Genomic DNA, 18956 nt, shown 5'->3' on the forward strand with positions numbered 1-18956 from the left:
GCGTGGCTAGCCCCTCCCCCCTCCCCATGGCTAACAGCAGGGAACATTTCTGTTCAGCCACAGGCAAACAGCCCAGCAGGAATGGGCACCTCTGAATGTCCCCTTAAGAAAAGCACCCTATTTCAACCAGGTGACCATGAATGATATCACTCTCCTGAGGATAACACAGAGAGATAAAGAACGGATGTTGTTTGAACGCCAGCAAACATACACTGCAATGCTTTGTTCTACAGTGATTCCCAAGTACGTGCTACTGGCCTGGAGTGGTAAAGTGTCCTACCAGGGTGGATGGAATAAGGCTGCCCTCCCCAGAAACCTTTTGCAAAGGCTTTGGGAGTACATCCAAGAGAGCCGCAAATGCCAGAGCAAATTAATCATTAAACATGCTTGCTTTTAAACCATGTATAGTATTTAAAAGGGTACATCACCAGAGGTCCCTTCTCTGCCTGTCAGGTCCAGGAGGCAGCCTTGGATGGGTTCGGGGGGTACTGGGTCCAGGGTGAGAAACCGTTCCAGGCTGTCGGGAAAACCGGTTTCTCCGCTTGCTTGCTGTGAGCTATCTACAACCTCATCATCATCATCTTCCTCATCCCCAAAACCTGCTTCCGTGTTGCCTCCGTCTCCATTGAAGGAGTCAAACAATATAGCTGCGGTAGTGGTGGCTGAACCCCCTAAAATGGCATGCACCTCATCATAGAAGCGGCATGTTTTGGGTTCTGACCCGGAGTGGCCGTTCGCCTCTCTGGTTTTCTGGTAGACTTGCCTCAGCTCCTTAAGTTTCACGCGGCACTGCTTTGGGTCCCTGTTATGGCCTCTGTCCTTCATGCCCTGGGAAATTTTGACAAATGTTTTGGCATTTCGAAAACTGGAACGTAGTTCTGATATCACGGATTCCTCTCCCCATACAGCGATCAGATCCCGTACCTCCCGTTTGGTCCATGCTGGAGCTCTTTTGCGATTCTGGGACTCCATCATGGTCACCTCTGCTGATGAGCTCTGCATGGTCACCTGCAGCTTGCCACGCTGGCCAAACAGGAAATTGAAATTCAAAAGTTCGCGGGCCTTTTCTGTCTACCTGGCCAGTGCATCTGAGTTGAGAGTGCTGTCCAGAGCGGTCACAATGGAGCACTCTGGGATAGCTCCTGGAGGCCAATACCGTCTAATTGCATCCACAGTACCCCAAATTCGACCCGGCAAGGCTGATTTCAGTGCTAATCCCCTTGTCGGGGGTGGAGTAAGGAAATCGATTTTAAGAGTCCTTTAAGTTGAAAAAAAGGGCTTCGTCGTGTGGATGGGTGCAGGGTTAAATCGATCTAACACTGCTAAATTCAACCTAAACTCGTAGTGTAGACCAGGACTTAAAGAGAGACTATTTAAGGTCACTTACAATGCAGGCATTTCCATGCTCTGTAAAACATACTTGATAATTTGTCTCAATTTATAATGGTCTGTTGTAAATTAGTGTTTGTAATTCATTCTTAAACAATAGCTGATTGGCCCAAAAAAAAGTAGACCCAAACAATTTTAACAAAAAAGAATTTGTGGTGCATTGTTATACAATTATAGGTGAGATGTACTGTATGGTTGTGTATGCTTCTTTATTATATTATGATGAATCACCAAGTAATTCATCAAATGACATAGTCATAGAATCATAGAATATCAGAGTTGGAAGGGACCCCAGAAGGTCATCTAGTCCAACCCCCTGCTCAAAGCAGGACCAATTCCCAGTTAAATCATCCCAGCCAGGGCTTTGTCAAGCCTGACCTTAAAAACCTCTAAGGAAGGAGATTCTACCACCTCCCTAGGTAACGCATTCCAGTGTTTCACCACCCTCTTAGTGAAAAAGTTTTTCCTAATATCCAATCTAAACCTCCCCCACTGCAACTTGAGACCATTACTCCTCGTTCTGTCATCTGCTACCATTGAGAACAGTCTAGAGCCATCCTCTTTGGAACCCCCTTTCAGGTAGTTGAAAGCAGCTATCAAATCCCCCCTCATTCTTCTCTTCTGCAGGCTAAACAATCCCAGCTCCCTCAGCCTCTCCTCATAAGTCATGTGTTCCAGTCCCCTAATCATTTTTGTTGCCCTTCGCTGGACTCTCTCCAATTTATCCACATCCTTCTTGAAGTGTGGGGCCCAAAACTGGACACAGTACTCCAGATGAGGCCTCACCAATGTCGAATAGAGGGGAACGATCACGTCCCTCGATCTGCTCGCTATGCCCCTACTTATACATCCCAAAATGCCATTGGCCTTCTTGGCAACAAGGGCACACTGCTGACTCATATCCAGCTTCTCGTCCACTGTCACCCCTAGGTCCTTTTCCGCAGAACTGCTGCCTAGCCATTCGGTCCCTAGTCTGTAGCTGTGCATTGGGTTCTTCCGTCCTAAGGGCAGGACCCTGCACTTATCCTTATTGAACCTCATCAGATTTCTTTTGGCCCAATCCTCCAATTTGTCTAGGTCTTTCTGTATCCTATCCCTCCCCTCCAGCGTATCTACCACTCCTCCCAGTTTAGTATCATCCGCAAATTTGCTGAGAGTGCAATCCACACCATCCTCCAGATCATTTATGAAGATATTGAACAAAATCGGCCCCAGGACCGACCCTTGGGGTACTCCACTTGATACCGGCTGCCAACTAGATATGGAGCCATTGATCACTACCCGTTGAGCCCGACAATCTAGCCAGCTTTCTACCCACCTTGTAGTGCATTCATCCAGCCCATACTTCCTTAACTTGCTGACAAGAATACTGTGGGAGACCGTGTCAAAAGCTTTGCTAAAGTCAAGAAACAATACATCCACTGCTTTCCCTTCATCCACAGAACCAGTAATCTCATCATAAAAGGCGATTAGATTAGTCAGGCATGACCTTCCCTTGGTGAATCCATGCTGGCTGTTCCTGATCACTTTCCTCTCATGCAAGTGCTTCAGGATTGATTCTTTGAGGACCTGCTCCATGATTTTTCCAGGGACTGAAGTGAGGTTGACTGGCCTGTAGTTCCCAGGATCCTCCTTCTTCCCTTTTTTAAAGATTGGCACTACATTAGTCTCTCTATCAAAAGTTCTCAAAGATCAGTCTGCAAGCAGCCATCTGTCTTTTGTGTGTGTTATTCATGCACTCTGGGGAACCAGCAGAATGATGGACTGGATGACATGCTATAATACAGTGGTGACCCTTAAAATCTTACCGGTTACTTTTGATAACAGTCAGTGTTAAGGGTACATAGCCATAGTATTTGCAGTATTCAGAGTCTTCCTTATAATTAAGGCTAAGATTTTGTCAAGGTTATTTTTAGCAAAAGTCACAGACAGATCACAGGCAATAAACAAATACTCATGGAAGCCGTGACTTGTGTGTGTCTTTTGCTGCTGCGGCTCCATGGTTTACCCCACCACCGTGGTGGCTGGGAGCTGCAGGGTTCTCTTCCCCCTCTCCCCCCTGCAAGGCTGTCTCCAGTCGCTGGAACCCTGAGTAGGGCCCCCTGAGGAGCCTGTCTGTCCCTGGACCCCCACCCCTGCAGGGGGACCCCTGTTGCTGAAACAAAAACCCTGCTGGGGCCCTGCTGACTGCCAGCTCTGGTCCCGCAGCGCCAGGGGCTAAAGCAGAAAATGTCAGGGAGGTCTCTGGAAGTTACGGATTCAGTGACCTCTGTGACATAACCGTAGCCTTACTTATAATTTAGTAGCAAGGAGTACAAGTGGATACTACAAATAAAGGTAACCTCATATGCTTATCTTAGGTAAAATTGGGAATATTTTAAGAAGAAACTACTCTACATCTTTATCTCTAACTTTGGTGATCTTCTGAAGGGAAATAAGATACAGCAGGGAGATACTGGGCTAGATTCTTAGTGGAATTACTCCCAACTGAGACAAGTGTAAGTGAGATCTGGGCTACTTATATAGGTAAAGATCATGTACTTGGAAAACTCCACAATTTGCTTAATCTGTCTGTAGCCCCATAATAATCTAAGTCTGTTCTTCTATTCAGTAATCTTAAAAGATTGCATTATGACAAATCAGCTTTTTATTTGCTTTTAAAATCTTTTCACATTTTGATTTACTTTGGATCCATTCTTACAGACTGTCATAAATATAAAGGGAAGGGTAACCACCTTTCTGTATACAGTGCTATAAAATCCCTCCTGGCCGGAGGCAAAACCCTTTCACCTGTAAAGGGTTAAGAAGCTAAGGTAACCTTGCTGACACCTGATCCAAAATGACCGATAAGGGGACAAGATACTTTCAAATCTGGAGTGGGGGGGAGGGGACGAAGGGTTTTGTCTGTCTGTGTGATGCTTTTGCTGGGAACAGATCAGGAATGAAAGCTTTACAACTCCTGTAAAGTTAGTAAGTAAACTAGCTAGAAAATGCGTTAGATTTTCTTTTGTTTAATGGCTTGTAAAATAAGCTGTGCTGGAGGGAATGTGTATTCCTGTTTTTGTGTCTTTTTGTAACTTAAGGTTTTACCGAGAGGGATTCTCTATGTTTTGAATCTGATTACCCTGGAAGGTATTTACCATCCAGATTTTATAGAGGTGTTTTTTTACCTTTTCTTTAATTAAAATTCTTATTTTAAGAACCTGATTGCTTTTTCATTGTTCTTAAGATCCAAGGGTTTGGGTCTGTGTTCACCTGTACCAATTGGTGAGGATTATTATCAAGCCTTCCCCAGGAAAGAGGATGTAGGGCTTGGGGGGGGTATTTTGGGGGAAGATGTCTCCAAGTGGTCTCTTTCCCTATTCTTTGTTTAAAACGCTTGGTGGTGGCAGCATACTGTTCAAGGACAAGGCAAAGTTTGTACTTTGGGGAAGTTTTTAACCTAAGCTTGTAAGAATAAGCTTGGGGGTCTTTCATGCAGATCCCCACATCTGTACCCTAGAGTTCAGAGTGGGGAAGGAACCTTGACACAGACACTCATACAATTAGTCCTAACTCACATGAGTCATTCTACAGATTTCAAGGTATGATGCATCCAAAAGGTACAGGTAGATTGCTACTGAGTAAGATCTGCTTGCAGACACAAAACTAATTTAACCAAACTGGAATTCTGTGGCAAAATAGAATTACTTGCATGATTAAGTGTTATTCACCTGAACTTGTGTTTGCGGAATTCAGCTCTCTGTTTACAAATATCCCATTTTTTGTAAAAAATAGGGAGTACAAATAAGTATCTACAACTGTTGTCACTCAATTCTTTATTACAAACTGTATTGGCTGAAAAATGGAATAATATTTTTAAACATCAAGCAGTTATTTTAAGAATAGTCCTAGAAATATTTATGGCATGAACTGTGACTGCCATATATAAACAGCACACAGGGTATTACCGTGTTCCCCAGTACCAGCATTTCATAGAATCATAGAATATCAGGGTTGGAAGGGATGTCAGGAGGTCATCTAGTCCTGCTCAAAGCAGGACCAATCCCCAACTAAATCATCCCAGCCAGGGGTTTGTCAAGCCTGACCTTAAAAACCTCAAAGGAAGGAGATTCCACCACCTCCCTAGGTAATGCATTCCAGTGCTTCACCACCCTCCTAGTGAAAAAGTTCTTCCTAATATCCAACCTAAACCTCCCGCACTGCAACTTGAGACCATTACTCCTTGTTCTGTCATCTGCTACCACTGAGAACAGTCTAGATCCATCCATTTCTGCCATCTCACTTGCTACAAACTTCAAATATACAAGTCAACTTCTGAGTCCGTTGTGAAGAGGGTCCATGTTTCTCTCTCTCTCACACACCATATGAGCTGTCATTTATATAGCATTAAAATTCAAGGAGCCTAATAAAAGATGTATGTGCATATGGTGTGCAGGATGGGGTGCATATGTTATACAGCCCTAGTGTGTTATACAGTCCTAGTACGCAGATAATAATGAACCTTTCCCAATGTTTTTCTGTTCCTATCAGAAATGGTTTGAAAAAACAATGAAATGTGATAACATCTTTTTTATGGTCTTATGTTTGCTTGGAGTCCTAGCAATGTGTTCCCCCTTAACAGATAACGAGGCCAGTTAAATCACTGTGCTGAATTAAGGACCGGAAGGTTAGATGGTATTTTGGCAGTGCCATTCTGCTGCCTAGGAAAGTTTTCTACAATTGTCAGCAAGCTGCTCCCACCCCTATTTTCTGGATTTGGCAGAGTGCACTGCCATGTGGGAGACTTGGATGTGTTGGACTAACAAAGTGCAGCTTTCATTTAAGTTAATGGGAATTGTGTCTGCTTATTCCAGGGCTGAGTTTCCCCCGGTCTCTTGCCCTGCAGGCTGAAAGAATATGGGCTTGTGGGGAAAGAAGAACACTCAGCCCCACCAGGGAGATGAATGCCTTATATGATCAATAGCTCCTCCTTTGGTTGATGGACTGGCATATTGTGAGAATCAAAAGATGAAGAATAGTGACTGTGACATAGGTTATAAAGCAGAGAGAAGTATGGGGAGATCCTCCCCCTCAATGCCAGTACCAGCCTCCCCCTCAATGCCAGTACCAGCCTCAGCATAGGCATGAGCCTTACTGTAGGCGAGGCAGGTCTAGGCCCAAGACCTGCGCAGGCTCAACAAATTCCTGGTCAAGGACCAGTTCCACATGGTTTCTCTGGGCACCATCATCCCTTCTCTGAATCCAGGGGATTGGTACGCCACCCTAGACATGAAGGATGCGTACTTTCATATCGTCATTTTCCCAGCACATCGGTGGTTCCTATGCTTCACTGTGGGCCGAGAACATTATCAGTTTGCAGTTATCCCGTTTGGTCTAGCCGTGGCCCCAAGGGTGTTCATGAAGTGCATGGTGTTGGTGGCGGCCTTCTTACAGAGGCAGAGAATCCGGGTGTACCCGTACCTCAGCGACTGGCTCCTGGTGGATCCGATCCGAGGCAGAGGTGCGGGGCCATGTGGAGGTGGCCCTGAGATTGTTCCACAAGCTGGGGCTCCTGGTCAACATCCCCAAGTCCATGCTCGTCCGCACGCGGAGAGTGGAATTCATTGGGGCGGTCCTGGACACGGTGTAGACCAGGGCAAGCCTTCCGGTATCCCGATTCCGGGCTATCCAACAAGCAGTGGCCTCCCTGTGCCAGTTTCCAATAACAATGGCCAGGTGCTGCCTGCGGTTGCTGGGCCACATGGCAGCATGCACGCACGTGGTCAGGCATGCCAGACTGAGACTCAGGACTCTGCAGGCGTGGCTCACTCGTGTGTACCGCCCAGGCAGGGACCTCCTGGACTTGGTAGTGACAGCCCCAAGGGATGTGCTGGACTCCCTGCTGTGGTGGCAGTCCCAGCCTGTGGTTTGCGAAGGCATCCCCTTTGCCGCCCTACTTCCGGACCTGACGCTGGTGACGGACGCGTCAGACCACGGATGGAGAGCTCACCTGGGGGACCTCATGATGCAGGGGTTGTGGTCCAAGGCAGAGTGGTCGCTCCATATCAACGTGAAGGAGCTCAGGGCGGTTCGTCTCGCCTACCAGACCTTTCACGCCACTCTGAGCGTGACAGTTCTGACAGACAACACTACTGCCATGTTTTATATAAACAAGCAGGGCGGGGTTCGTTCCTTGCCACTCTGTCGCGAGGCTCTCCTCCTCTGGGACCTTTGCATAGGATGCCTCGAGGTGAATCACATGAGCTATCTCCTGGGGGTGCGGAACGAGCTGGCGGACTCCCTCAGTAGATCGTACCGTATGCATGAGTGGACGCTCAGGGCAGACGTCGTGCTTTCGCTCTTCCACAGGTGGGGGTTTCCATGGGTAGATCTGTTTGCCACCAGTGCCAACGCCCAGTGCCCGCGGTTCTGTTCATTCCAGAGCCGCAGCCCGGGCTCACTCGCGGAAACGTTTGCAATCCCATGGAGAGGGGGCTTGATGTATGCCTACCCCCCACTCACCTTGGTGCACAAGGTCCTGCTCAAGGTGCGCAGGGACAGGGCAGCAGTGATCCTCATCGCCCCAGCCTGGGCCCGCCAACACTGGTACACATCGCTCCCCCCGTTTGAACTTAGTGTCAAGTGGAAAAGGTTCTTGTGTTGGTGTGAACCCCTACAGGTGCAGCCGGGCCAGGCCCCGGTGCAGGCCATTCTGGAGTACCTCCTGCTCAAGCAGCAAGGGCTAGCCCCATCCTCACTCAGAGTGCACCTGGCGGCCATCTCCGCCTTCCATCCGGGGTTCTCGGGGGGCTCGGTGTTTTCCCATCCAATGGTGGGGCAGTTCCTTAAAGGGTTGGACGCCCCCCAGTCCCTCCATGGAACCTTAACCTGGTCCTTTCTAAACTCATGGGACCCCCATTCAAGCCCCTCGCTACCTATTCTCTCCTCCACCTTTCCTGGAAGGTGGCATTTCTGGTTGCCATTACCTCGGCCAGAAGGGTATCCAAACTGAGGGCCCTCACCTCTGAGCCACCATACACAGTATTTCACAAGGACAAGGTGCAGCTCCGGCCACACCCCAAGTTCCTCCCTAAGGTGGTGTCCCAATTCCATCTGGGCCAGGACATTTATCTGCCGGTGTTCTTCCCGAAACCCCATACGGACCCGAGTCACCGCAGCTTTGCACGCCTTGGATGTGCGTCGAGCGCTAGCGTTCTATTTGGAGCTCACCAAGCCCTTTTGCAAATCCACGCAGCTGTTTGTGGCTGTGGCCGAGAGGTTAAAAGGCCTCCCAGTGTCGGCGCAGCAGATTTTGTCTTGGATTACAAGCTGCATCCGGGAGTGCTATGAGCTCGCAGGCATTCCGGCCCCCGCGGTCACGGCCCACTCAACCAGGGCGCAAGCGACTTCCGCGGCGTTCCTGGCACAGGTCCCGATCCAGAAGATCTGCAAAGCAGCCACCTGGTCCTCGGTGCACACCTTCACGACCTACTATGAGGTCAACCAGCAGGCCAGAGAGGACGCGGCAGTTGGCAGAGCAGTCCTCCGAGCAGTTGTTCTGTGACTCTTACCCTCCACCAGAGGTAAGCTTGTAAATCACCTAATGTGGAATGGACGTGAACAAGCACTCAAAGAAGAAAAAATGGTTACTTGCTTTCTCATAACTGTTGTTCTTCGAGATGTGTTGTTCACGTCCATTCCACCACCCACCCTCCTACCCCTCTGTCAGAGTCGCAGGCAAGAAGGAACTGGAGGGGGTCAGGCCGGCAGGGGTATATATGTGGGGCGCAGGGGTGCCACTCGGGGGGCCCGCCGGCCCACCGGGAGCTGCTAAGGGAAAAAGTTTCCGACACTCGAGCACGCGGCGTGCGCACACCTAATGTGGAATGGACGTTCACAACATATCTCGAAGAACAACAGTTACGAGAAAGTAAGTAACCGTTTTTTCCTTCCAAACGTGTAAGAAAAGTCTGCACAGAACAGTAAACTAGCAATGTTCTGTTTAAATAATTTTACTATTTAAACACCAGAGCACTGAGCACGTGCAAATGTGTGACTGTAAAATACTACTCTGGGTTGGTGACTGCCGACCAAGAAAATGAGCAGACATTTTCTTATGACAGTGGTAGATTTTTCTTTTATGTTTAAAAAAAAAAAAATAGAAGCCACCAACCAAAAGCTTTTCTAATAACATTTCTGTATCTCTCTTTATTTTTAACACAGATGCCATTTGGTTTGTGGTTAACATGAATGTTTTGCTGCTACTCCATAGTAATAAGTGTAGTTAAAACCTCAAGGCATTATGGACATTTTCACACAGAATTAAGGAAAAGAAGTTGGTCCAAAGAAACCAAAAATCATCCCTTGCTTAAATAAATAAAAATCCCAAACCCAGGAAATACATGATTTCAAAATTTTATTCTGTTCTTAATGATTTTAACAGGATCCTTCCACTATACTCTGCCTAAAGTGTGAAAACTTGACATTTGCTATTAAGGCAATCACAGAAACTGCAGTTCTTCATCCCTGTTTGTTAGTAGGTCACAAATCAGCTCCTTAAACTTGACATTCTGCTTTTTTCAGGTATTTTTCCAAGGTTTGAATCCCAACATGTATTCCCCAAAGACTTCAACCTCCTACAATGTAATTCTCTATGCAGCCAAAGAGGATGATTTATTAGCCAGGGAAGGGTCATTCTCTATTTTAAAAGTTATTTGCAGTACCAGCTCCTGCTGTAATACTAAGTTTGTGATCAGGATGTATACCCTGCAGGGGTCCTGTCTGGTCCAGAATATCATTTTTGCAAGTATCATCTATTCATATCTTCTCCTTTCTCAGTAAATGTAAAGGTGTTGCCTCTTTGTCCATATTGGTAGTATAAGACAGCATTTTCCTCGAAGTGATTTTCTGTTATCTCAAAAGGAGGTTGATCCTCTGAGGATAATTTATTTTCATAGAATCATAGGACAGAAGAACCCAATGTACAGCTACAGACTAGGGACCGAATGGCTAGGCAGCAGTTCTGCGGAAAAGGACCTAGGGGTGACAGTGGACAAGAAGCTGGATATGAGTCAGCAGTGTGCCCTTGTTGCCAAGAAGGCCAATGGCATTTTGGGATGTATAAGTAGGGGCATAGCGAGCAGATCGAGGGACGTGATCGTCCCCCTCTATTCGACATTGGTGAGGCCTCATCTGGAGTACTGTGTCCAGTTTTGGGGACCACACTACAAAAAGGATGTGGATAAATTGGAGAGAGTCCAGCAAAGGGCAACAAAAATGATTAGGGGTCTGGAACCACATGACTTATGAGGAGAGGCTGAGGGAACTGGGATTGTTTAGTCTGCAGAAGAGAAGAATGAGGGGGGATTTGATAGCTGCTTTCAACTACCTGAGAGGTGGTTCCAGAGAGGATGGTTCTAGACTATTCTCAGTGGTAGAAGAGGACAGGACAAGGAGTAATGGTCTCAAGTTGCAGTGGGGGAGGTTTAGGTTGGATATTAGGAAAAACTTTTTCACTAGGAGGGTGGTGAAACACTGGAATGCGTTACCTAGGGAGGTGGTAGAATCTCCTTCCTTAGAAGGTTTTAAGGTCAGGCTTGCCAAAGCCCTGGCTGGGGTGATTTAATTGGGGATTGGTCCTGCTTTGAGCAGGGGGTTGGACTAGATGACCTCCTGAGGTCCCTTCCAACCCTGATATTCTATGATTCTATGAAGAGTATGAAAGAAGAGACATTTTCTGGATTCTACTTTATATCACATATCTTCTTGTTAACATCAAGTTTTTTTGATCGTAAAGGAGAACTGGAAAATGTAGGGAATGTGTGACTTTTTTAAAATCAATGTGTTCAGCTAAGTAAAATCTCCAAGTCTAAAATAATTTTCAATTGTCTAAGATTGGACCTGAATTATCCTGAAATTCAAGGATGTTTGGATACAGAGTTGTAGTTGTGGCCCATCTTTACAGCTATGTCAAGAAAGCAAAAAAAGGAAGGGAGAGCGATTACTGGCTGATTTGTCACAGTATCATTGAGAAGGATTTTGTAACCCTTGCCCACCACTGGTTCAGTGCTATATAAATGCTAATTAATAGTCCCACCACGCACAATGAGGAGTTCATAGGGAATGGTAGAAGGTAGGAGGGTTGGAGGCAGAGCAGCATCAATTCTTGCCTATAGTGAGTCTTGCTACCAGCTCATTGCCTTTTAAGACGGAGTCAGATACATTTCCTTATAGTGCAGAAACTCTCTTGCCTCAAACATTTCACATAGTAAAAGCTTGTACAGTGTTTGAGAGATTGTTTCCTTGTTTGTTCTAAAGAGCCATGAAAGACCTGCACTTTGCTTAATCATGTCTTCAGCCTCACCTTGCTTTAAGGTGATCTCCTATAAGGCAGAGAACGGTATCCAGACCAGTTTTCAGGTTATATTGCCCAGGCGCTACAACAACACATTGTTCCAAGAGCCACTTGAACATGTGGGAAGTAGATTTGCAGTTGTATGATTTTTTGGTAAGTAATTTTCTTGCTACAGGTCATGCAGTCTACATTTGCCTACCTTTAACAACAGTGGCAATTGATTTTGTGCTCTTAGAGCTGCTTTTTCCAGGAAGAAAGTATGACAGGAAAGTTAAAGGCAACATCCTGTGATTAGTACTACAAATGCCTGGTTTTTGTGTGTATCAAATATCCTCAGTTCATAATACACTATAAGGGAAAGGCTGGGTCCTGCAGGATCACAAGGCTGTTGCAACGCCTGAAGAACGTTGACAACACAGTCATGTTTCCATCCAATGGACACATAGGGCTGCCCAAGTCCTTTCAACGCCTGAACTGTTAATATTTTGAAAGAGGCACACTGTATGGTATATGCTTATTATGACATTACTGCCACATAATTCACTGATATGTTCACTGAACCATTTGCTAGGCTAATGCAAACCTGGAGCCTGTGCACTCCTTCCAGCTTGTGAATAAGTCATGATTCCTGCTTACAGAGCATCCATAGTGTAGCATATGATTGTCCTGGAAGGCACAGTGTGATGGGTCTGTCAGCCATGAAATCACTGCACAGTTGACACAAAAGGACATGGCATTAGCTCAGTACATTATGTTTCAAAGATAGGCGGGAGTCTGTTAACTGCTCCCCTACTTATTAATATAATTGTTATTGTTAATTTTTTTTAAGTGTCAGTAATTTTCTTTGAGCTGTGCAAAATACAAATGCACTAGAAGATACGGAGGAGTTAATGTGGATTGTTTTTCTAATCTAACACCCTTCAATTCTAATGAAATGATGGAACAGAGAGAATGTTTTACATGAAGTTGTGCTGAAAAGCATGAGGGAAGAAGTGAGGATTCTTTTTCTTTTTCCAATTCTTTTTGGATTCTCCTTCAGACATGGTTATCTGGACAATGCAATGTCTCGGGGGCACCCCCTCTAGATTCTTGATGATGAACATAAAAAAAAAAAGAGAGAGAGACTATCCCAGAGAATCCATCACAGGTTTTACACTGAGCACTGTGTCTCTAGGAAATTCCAGCTAGTACAGGATGCTGCAGTGTGTCTCCTCAGCAACACAAGCTACCATAAGCACATCAAAGGAGTCCTCTGCTTTCTCTACTGACTTCTCATAGATCATCAAGTCAAGTTCAAGGTCTCAGTCCTTATTTTCAAGGTACTCAGTTGCCCACACCCAGGATATCTAAAAGATAACCTAAAGCTCCGGGATGAGGACTGTGGTTTACAACTCTACTCCCTGGGCACAATGGAATTTTCTACCATAAAGGTAAAGCTCATCTGTGCTGGAGACAGAGCTTTCCAAGGGGCCAGTCTAGGACTGTGGAATTAACTCCCATGGAAATTAAGGACCATCATAGACCTCACCACCTTCCACTTCTTCCCCTCTTCTACTATAAACCCACAGCAGTGTGTACATTAAAAAACAAAAACCCTTCCGAAACAGAACATCACACTGCAAAGATAATTTTCCCTGTGAGCAGAGGATGAGAGGGAGAATGAACCACACATGATAGATGTTAGTCATGTGTCACTACTGGGAGCCCTGGGCCCTTTTAAATCACCTGTGAGGGCCTCAGGGCTCCTAGGCGTGTGCGGGGTGGTACCAGCAGCAGCGAAGGCAGCCAAGCAGGCATGGGGGGAGACCCTGGCCATGCCGGAAGAGCGCTCTGGGCAGCACAGCTGTCCTGGGGCCCGGAATTGCTCTCAGAGGGTCTGTTTGGGAATATAGGGTCTTGTCCTGCAAACTCTTCCATGTGTGGAGCTTGGCTTCAATAAAACTATTCTCAGTAGTGTTTGTTGTAACAGGTCCTTGGTGAGTACTTTGCAGAGATACCCATACAATGTGGTTTGCACCAGGAAGTTCACAGATAAACTTGTTACTGAGAAATGTAAGTACTCTGATTTAAGGAGAATGCTAATAATCCAGGACACAATATTCACCAGTCAGGCAAATTACTACCAAGTAATAGCCACAAATGTTGCTATTCTCTGGATTACCATTGTATGCATGGGTCTGTGTTTTCCTTTACGTGCTGCTGACACTCTTGATTCTGAGCTCCAAGGAGTGGCCCCCTTTTCTAGAGTGGGCTGAATTCAAAGTTTTGCCTTCCTTTGGGGTCTGTCAGTGGCACTGCATAAAAGCAGAAGCAGCAGGGAATAGAAATGCTAGTACCTCACCACAGATAGCATCAAAACGAGTGATACCTTTAGTGTCCAGACTAGCAGATGAATGAGAGGTGTGGATACTGTGTTTACTGTGCCCTATTTTTGCATTTCCAATTTATTCTTTGACATTGATTTCTTTATGCTGCAGCAACACATGAGAATGAGGGAATCCTACCTATAGAATCAGTCTTGGGAGTAGGCAAACTGGTTAATTTTTAAATTTTTCACACAGCGCACAGTCTGTGGAACTCCTTGCCAGAGGATGTTGTGAAGGCCAAGACTATAACAGGGTTCAAAAAAGAACTAGATAAGTTCATGGAGAATAGTTCCATAAATGACTATTAGCCAGGATGGGTAGGGATGGTGTCCCTAGCCTCTGTTTGCCAGAAGATGGGAATGGGTGACAGGGCCTGGATCACTTGATGATTACCTGTTCTGTTCATTCCCTCTTGGGCACCTGGCATTGACCACTGGTGGAAGACAGGATATTGGGCGAGATGGACCTTTAGTCTGACCCAGTATGGCCGTTCTTAGTTTTCTAGAGTACCAAAACCAGATGGCATCTATTGGAGTTATAGGTGAATCTGTATCCACAATTGCAGTGGCTTTTCTAAAATATTTGCTTGGTTTTGCCCATTTCATACATGTTGGAAAGGATGTTTCTTACTCCAGTGGACATTTTTGTTTCTTGTTCTTAGTGCTGTTTGGAATTTAATCTTAAATTGTTTGAATTTTCTTTATCTATTAAAAGTAATCAGTGCATCATGGAAAAATATGGACTAAACTGCATCCATAGCCCATATGCTATTTTGTATAAATGTTCTACACCTTTGATTTTGTTTTCCTTTGATCTATTAGCAGCATAATCTAAACAATCACACACTGAAGAAGGCAGCCCTCTGATGTGGACAGACAAATGAAGGGGTTTCCTAGCAACAAGAACCATATGATGGCTCTCAGAGCAACTCCTCTGCCTGGGTCAGGTTTCCTTCCACATTCATGGCTCTCATGAAAGACAGGGAATCAAGATGCCTGTGCCCAGTTGGTTTACTAACTGACGGACTGATTTTGATGTAAAGTAAGAACACCCTGGAGAGACCATCTGTTTCATTCAAGTATCACATCCTGGTGTTCAGCACATTTGCCAGATAATAAAATGAACCAATACAGTAATTAACCCATATAGAAAAATGCTGCCTCATCGAGGCCCTGCCTACCAGCAAAATCAAAGGGCTCTTATTTATTTTGCTGATCAGTTCATTAATACTAATTCTCATTGTGACTACTGAAGTTCAGATATTGTTTTTGGTTGCAAATCCGCTCAATAACCCTGAAATCCTTAGCAGAACATTGTTTTTAAAAAAAAAAAAGGGGGGGGGCAGATCAGGAGTGTCCCACAAAATCAGTTAAAACTGAAGTGAAGAACTCTGCCTTTCCAAAAACAACAACCCTCTCATAAGCCTTAGCTGCATACTCTCTTACTTAAAGAAAGTAATATTACACTTCATTATCAGCTATATGTCATGCTTGCTCATATGAATTTCTCTGCTATGGGACTTGCTGTTCATCCATACTGGTAAAAGAAGGCATAATGCCAGTGTTTTCTTTGTGGGTAATACAAATCCTTCTTATAATACAGAACCCTCAGGTATCCAGCACTATTATGCATAGAAAGTGGAGGCTTCTTCATACGTAATCAGTCAAGGCAGGTACAAGATTGACATGTTTGTAGATTGGGCACATGCCCCTGCGTATATGATCTTGCAATTGGAGCAGGAGACAGTCAGGACAACTGGGTTCTATTTCTGGTCCCTATTTGAGTGGATATTGTACTTGTATTTCACAAGGGTGCTGAGGCATAATTTATTAATCTTTGCAAAGGTGAAAAGTGCTATATAAGTATTTTATTGCAGGAGCACAGGGGAAGGGTTGTATCTGATAATATAGGGCCCAGTTCTGAAGCTCTTACTCAGGAACAATTGCCGTTGACATTGGTGGGAGTTCTGACTAAGTGAAGAGACTTCATATTCTAGTGTTGGGCCATTGACCGGGTCTAAAATGTGCCTTTTTTTTTTTCTCCCTGTCTGTTTATATATAGGAGCTAATGCGTCTGCTCCAGACCAACTGAGCCTAGCTTTGGCCTGGAACAGAGTAGACATCGCTCGCAGTCAGATCTTTATTTATGGGCAACAGTGGCCGGTACAGTATATACCATCGTCTGCAGAAAACGCTTAAAATCTGATATGAAAGGGAATGCATTTTTTTTTAAAAACAGACTAATATGGGGTTTACAACATACTGAGACATGTTCAAGTCCATCTCAAGTTTCCCTGGTCAGAGCTACTGAAGGCAGGATAGATCACAAAAGTGCCCTGCTCTTCTTAAAGGAAATGATGCCATTTAGTGATGCATCTAGATCATCGCATCCACTGGCCACACCTTCCATGAGATAAACAACAAAAACTAAGCTATATTAAAATTTGTTCTACAAACTACCAGTGAGTGTCTGCTGCATACCTTTTGTATGCCAAAAAAAAAAAACATTAAAATGTAGTTATGGGGAAAGTGAGATTTTTTTTTAAACTTTTCTAAACATCCACATGACATTGTATGCTAATACTTATGATAATCTGTCATGTTGTAGTACATGATGTAGTAAATTTAAGTTAGATACCTATCAGGTGTCATCAGACACAAACTATCACAATGTGAGACCCCCCAGAGCAATTGTATCAAAGAAAATTGCCTATGTTTAAATACATTTGTTGAATTTTTATTTTAAATGTATTCTCCAGTTCTTGCTACTCACAAAGTTGGGATTTGCAAAGGAGCCTTGTTAGTCAGTTTTTCAGTTAACCAGAATATTTCTCTTGCATTCTCTATTGGAAATGAGCATGCAAAACACATGCAGCAGAGATTTAAGAGGGAAACCTGGATTAGGTGATTCCAAACAGCTACTGATGTCTCTCTCCATCACAAAATCACAGTGGCAATCTGTGTAAAATCTATTGTGTAAATTCAGTTCACAAGCTAAAAGCTGTAGGTACAAAGTACCTCCACAGAACAGAAGAAAGCCTGGACTGTGTGTAAAATGGATGTGATCTATCTGTTGCATTTGGCCCTTGTTGGAAATGCTGTTTAAATATTTCTGCTTCCCTGGTTTCAAACTCTTTTTGGCTGCTTGTGCGACAATATTCACTTAGTAGGAGGTAGGACTGAATGAGTACAAAGTGCAAAATCAAAAGAAACAAAATGTTTGTCAAGAGAGTGAAACTAATAATGAAAAGCTGACGAGGGTAGTGACTTGGTCACTGGCTACCTGAGAACTGAACCTTTCAGCTTATAGGTCTTGATCCAAATTTATCAGACTGTATTGATCTTAGCATACTGATCTTTTCATTTTTAGCATACTGATACTTTGAAACAGGGAAACCAAAATAGTTTTGAAAATGTGATGATCCCCTTCTAAGCTTAGCAAGCTAAGGGAATTCTGTCAAAACACCAAACCCTCCCCATGCTAGAGTGACAGTAGCATCTAAAGGCTGTCCTTTAAACCCAGGAACAAGCTGAATGAATCCTTTCCTTTGTAGGTGGGATCCCTTGAGCAGGCAATGCTGGATGCCCTGGTGTTGGACAGAGTGGATTTTGTGAAATTGCTCATTGAGAATGGAGTAAGCATGCATCGGTTTCTCACCCTCTCCCGACTAGAGGAACTGTACAATACGGTAGGGCCAAGCTAAGGCAAATTTTCTATCTGTTTGTTCTTGTGTTTCACCATCTGCCTATCCTAGAATGACCCAGTGGTGCACAGCACAGTCTACGCCTTCTCCACAAATGAGTTGTCATTTCCTTACATCACAAGCCAACATTGTTTTCTTGGGTTTGACTCTTATCATGAGAATTCACTATTGCTTCCTGCTTACTCTGTCTAAACACACATTATGAAGTGTGGTTAAATAAAGGTCACTGAAGTTGCAGACGGCACTAGGTGGTTGCTGGGAGTTGTAGTTCAGTATGATAGACCTTGGGCTTAGACAGGCCATTGGCAGGGGAGTCATGGGCAAGGTAGGACCTGAAGGATAGTGCCACATGACTCCAGCACATGCCAGATTCCTGGAGAAGATAGAATGTTTTAAAAAACCAATGTTTGAGTTTTCCAGTGTTGCCAGCTCTTGTAATTTTTAGCAAGGTTAGCAATATTTGGTGTTTTTCTTAATCTGTTCAGCAGTTGCAGCTTTATTATCTGAGAATGAGAGCTTTTATTAGAAAAACAAAGTTTCCAGCCCTTATGGTTGCAGAGAAAAGCTTTGAAATATGTACTCTTAAATATTCCAACACCAGAAAGCTTATAAAAAGAACCCTACGTATATTGTTTTGTAAATCTTCTGATTTTTAAGAAAAATCTCATGGGGTAGAGGCTGGCTCATGGTTTTTGAAAGCTTGGAGTTGGTAATATCATCATGCAAAATTTCACCATTTTTGCAATCCCAAAATTAAGAGTTTTTACTTAGAAATTTTGGAAATAAAATGTGTAATTCTCCAAAAAGCAAAAGTCCTTAAAGCAAATGTGTGAGTATTGCACTGCTCTAGTTGCTTACAGCACTTCCTACACCAACGCTCACCTCTGTCACCCTCATCATAACAGCATGCCAAAAATATATTTGGGTGCTGTTGGGGAAAACTCCCAATTCACATCAGTGCCTGGTTCTGATAATTTCTGTTTCAGCCCAACTGAAAGGAGCTGTGATATGATACATGGATACAAGGCTTTGTTCTGCCTGTACATTTTAAATCCATGCCCTCATTGGGTATGTCACAGGGTTCAGCCATCACCGCCAGACTGGCACCTGTTCCTGGTCGTGTTGGGGATTAGCTCGAGGCTGACACCCAGGTCTGTGGTCT

General features: G+C 44.6%; 1 protein-coding gene across 5 annotated transcripts in view; it reads left to right on the top strand.

The window, feature by feature from the left end:
• The window catches only part of TRPM3 (transient receptor potential cation channel subfamily M member 3), a 636037-nt gene that overhangs the window by 534252 nt on the left and 82829 nt on the right, over positions 1-18956 (top strand). For all 5 annotated transcript variants that reach the window (XM_073345156.1, XM_073345160.1, XM_073345157.1 and 2 more), the window contains exons 10-11: positions 16153-16253; positions 17645-17779. In XM_073345156.1, the coding sequence (XP_073201257.1) occupies positions 16153-16253; positions 17645-17779 (236 nt within the window). The remainder of the gene's footprint in view (positions 1-16152; positions 16254-17644; positions 17780-18956) is intronic.

The sequence above is a fragment of the Lepidochelys kempii genome, chromosome 5 (genome assembly GCF_965140265.1).
Source record: "Lepidochelys kempii isolate rLepKem1 chromosome 5, rLepKem1.hap2, whole genome shotgun sequence".
Lineage (NCBI taxonomy): Eukaryota > Metazoa > Chordata > Testudines > Cheloniidae > Lepidochelys > Lepidochelys kempii.